Here is a 3557-nt window from a genome sequence, read left to right as displayed (position 1 = left end):
CCGTTCAACATTTTTTGACCATGTACCCCACACAGGCAGTGACAGAAGTGTATTTAAAAAGGTGCTTACGACTTAAAATGATTGTCTGATGAACACAAAGTAAAAACAGAATTGCATCTTGTCTGCATGGCGGCTGCTTCACCGTCACCACCATCATCATCATCACTTGGACTAAAGATGGAGATGACACAAAAAAGCGACGAAGACACCAAGACGATCTGTTTTTATTCCCTCTGATCGAAGTTCCTGATGGATAATCTTGCATTCAGGTTATTTTCCCTGATTACAAAATAAAAAAATAAAAATACATCATGCAAGTAGTCTAGTAGTAGTGGTGGTGGTGGTGTGGGGATATGAAGAGGAGGGGGAGACGTGGGTCCTTTGAAAGCGCTTTTTGATAAAAAAAAAAAAAACGACGTGCTTTTATCTCTTTTTATTTTAATATTTATATCAATCGGTCCTTTTTTCATCCGCGATATTTCATAAGTCTTTTTTTTTTCTTCCTCTCAGGTCCATTTTCCCTGTAAATATTTCTCTTTTTGTGTTTTTTCCCCTCCGTATCATACATCGCACTCCGAGTCACTGGATGTGACAGACAGGATGGACGTCCCAGTATCAACTCTCTCTGTCATACTGGAAACGCTGGTGGTGGGACTGGCCGCAGTTGAAGGCGACTCTGCCGAGCTGTGAGGGGTGAGACCGGCCTCCGAGAGGGACCTCATGCCGCTCGGTCCTATTGCTTGGTGCTGGAGCCTGGAGAAGAAAAGAAGCGTGTAGGGGAGGGGGAATAAGAAGGAAAAAATGAGAGAAATGGCAATTAGACCTGAGAATGTCCCCCTTCCCCTCCTCCTCCTGCAAAATAGGGGTCCAAACTCGCCTTTCTTTCCCCCTGCCGGCCCCAGCCATGCATGCATGCTTTTATCAAATAGCCAGCTTTCAGGGGACAAAACACAGCACTATTTAGAATACCAAATGTTGGAAGAAATTTAATGGGTTTTTTGTTTTGTTTTTCTTCTATAAAAGTAGGCATGATCATCGCGCAAGTCAGCAATCTGGGATTAAAATGACGTGCCACTACAGAAAAATAAGCTTTAAATCCAACTTGGTGTCTTTTACTAAAGCAGTTTGAAGGCATTCTTTACAACAACAGCCTGTATCTATTTTGTTTTTATTCTGGTTACTATGTGCATTTGCCCAATGCTTGTTATTTTTCTTCATTGCTGCACAGTTTTATTTTTCTTATATAACCCCACGACGCTGCAGTTTCATAGCCAAACTATTGTTATTTATTAAATAAAATATAAGCCTTTGTCCAAGTGCAAAATGTCACGAGGCTTTGACACAGATGTATTTCAATCTGATGGAAGTGGAAGTGTATGAATAAGTGACGTCGAGATCCAGGTTACTCCAATCATCCTAAATGTTTATCTTCAATCCACTCATGATAATAACTCCATCACGGCGGGATAATGTCAGGCTGGAAATATATCTATTCATTTAGCAAAAAGATTAGAATAGTGTTCATATGGCTTAGTACTCTCCAAGGTATTTTCTAATCAATTACAGCATTTCAATGGAATGATACCACACTTAATGTTATGAATACAGCCTATGTCTACAAACGCTTTTTAATACGCATGCTCATTTTAGCCATGTAATATAAATAATATTTCTATTATCCTTTGAGATAATCGTTTTCAACAATGCTAAGTAACATGTGATGTTAAAATAATAAATGTTTTGTAGTGGCCTACATAATAAATGTAGCTACTAGATGCTGTGCAGCTTAAATAAATCATTACATTGCTTTGGTAACAAACACAATAATATTTCAAAATATTTGCACAACATGGCAGTTTCAAATGTATTTAAAAGAAATAATTAAAATGATGTGACTGTTTGCCAAATACCGTAGATATTAATAGCATACTTATCTGTCCTGTTTATGCCTTTTACTGAAAAATAGTAGGCTATACTAAAAATAATTTTCATGGATGTTTACACTATTATCACAGAAATTTTTACTACACTTACACAAATACGTGAAGTCCAGTAATGTTTATAGTCTGTATACAATTGCAGCACTCTGTACAATTTATTACAATACTTTCACTTTTACGGAAAAGATAAACAAGCTGTTTTAAAAAGAACACTGCGCAATAATCGCCTCTTCGGTTAAAAATCAATCTACTTTGTGATTAAATTGTTATTATTATTCTGTAATTTAAACCACAGACTTAATTTTTAACATTAGTAGTGTTGTTGACAATTCGATTAAAAATACATTCAACGATAAATTACAAATCTGCTGAAAATGTATTTAGAATCTCTTCTAAATGAAAATAAAAACATCTTGTATTTTGAATAGACAGTTTTGGACATTTACAACAGCATAAATTGTCTTTTCGATGTTTTGGCTTTCACTTCATAACAAAAATGTCGCCGCAGCCTGCTCCCTCCCCCTGCCAGACAGACTCGTCTTTTTCCTAGACAGCCTCTGTGCGTAAACACAACTACATGTTTAATGAAAACTCCTCTTTTTCTTTTGAATTTACACATTTTAGACAAACTGTTGTGCATTCATGTGTTCTGACACTAAGGATAAAAATCACCAACCTGTTTTTGGCCGCCGCGGCTCTGTCTCGTTGCCTCCGGTTTTTAAACCAGTTTCCGACCTGTGTAGGAGTGAGTCCAGTGGCTTGAGCCAGTTCCCTTTTCTTGCTGGGATTTGGGTATGGGTCCTGAAGGTACCACTCCCTCAGCAGGCTCCGTGTCCGCTCTTTGAAACAGTGCGTCTTCTGCTCACCGTCCCAGATGGTCCGAGGCAGCGGAAACTTCTTCCGCACCCGGTACTTATCGACCGGTCCGAGGGGACGACCGCGGAGCTTCTCGGCCTCCTGGTAGTGTGCTTCCAGCCACATGGCCTGCAGTTTGCCGTGCGAGTCCTTGGTGAACTTGTGGTTCTCCAGGATGTGGTAGAGGTCTCTGAAATTTCCCGTGTGGAACGCCACCACGGCCCGGGCGCGCAGGATGGACTCGTGCTTGTTGATCGCCTCGCACGCTCCCGGAGCCACAGGCAAGGACCAGAGGAAGCGGCCCAGCCGTTCGATGTCCCCGGTCTCCTCCAGCGTCTCGCAGACGCTCGCCACCTGCTCCGGGGAAAAGTTGAGGGTTGGTAGCTGAAACATGGACAAGTCTTCTGGAGACCTGGTGGTGGGAGCGCTGTTCGCCAGGAGCAGAGGGCGATCAGCGAAGTTTGGCAGGAAGAAATGGGAGGGATAAAGCTCTAAAGGGGATCTGAAAACCATGGAAATGACCTGAGAGAGAAAGAAAATTATCGAGAAAAAGGAAAAACCGAAAAAACCCGGCAAGTAAAAAAGATTGAATGATTCAATGGCTATCGCCTAATGACACCAGCCTCATAATATCTCCCCCCTAAATCCGCCGTTGAGTGTAGCATTGAAACATTTTGTTTCCCTTTTCTATTGGTCTTCTTGGTGTCGTTGTAGCGTTGTCATGGCAGCCCTGCCAATCACTGTCAAGCGTGCCAATCATTA

General features: G+C 41.3%; 1 protein-coding gene across 1 annotated transcript; it reads right to left on the bottom strand.

Annotated features, from left to right (window-relative positions):
- Positions 1 to 560: 560 nt before the first annotated feature.
- On the bottom strand, positions 561 to 3318 carry six3a (SIX homeobox 3a). The gene is made up of 2 exons (XM_046070999.1): positions 2617 to 3318; positions 561 to 753 (listed from the first exon to the last, which is right to left on the bottom strand). The coding sequence occupies exons 1-2, from the start codon at positions 3306 to 3308 to the stop codon at positions 561 to 563; spliced, it is 885 nt and encodes a 294-aa protein (XP_045926955.1). The 5' UTR covers positions 3309 to 3318.
- Between the last annotated feature and the right edge of the window lie 239 nt (positions 3319 to 3557).

The sequence above is a fragment of the Micropterus dolomieu genome, linkage group LG15, assembly GCF_021292245.1.
Source record: "Micropterus dolomieu isolate WLL.071019.BEF.003 ecotype Adirondacks linkage group LG15, ASM2129224v1, whole genome shotgun sequence".
NCBI lineage: Eukaryota > Metazoa > Chordata > Actinopteri > Centrarchiformes > Centrarchidae > Micropterus > Micropterus dolomieu.
This window is presented reverse-complemented; position numbering and strand designations above follow the sequence as displayed.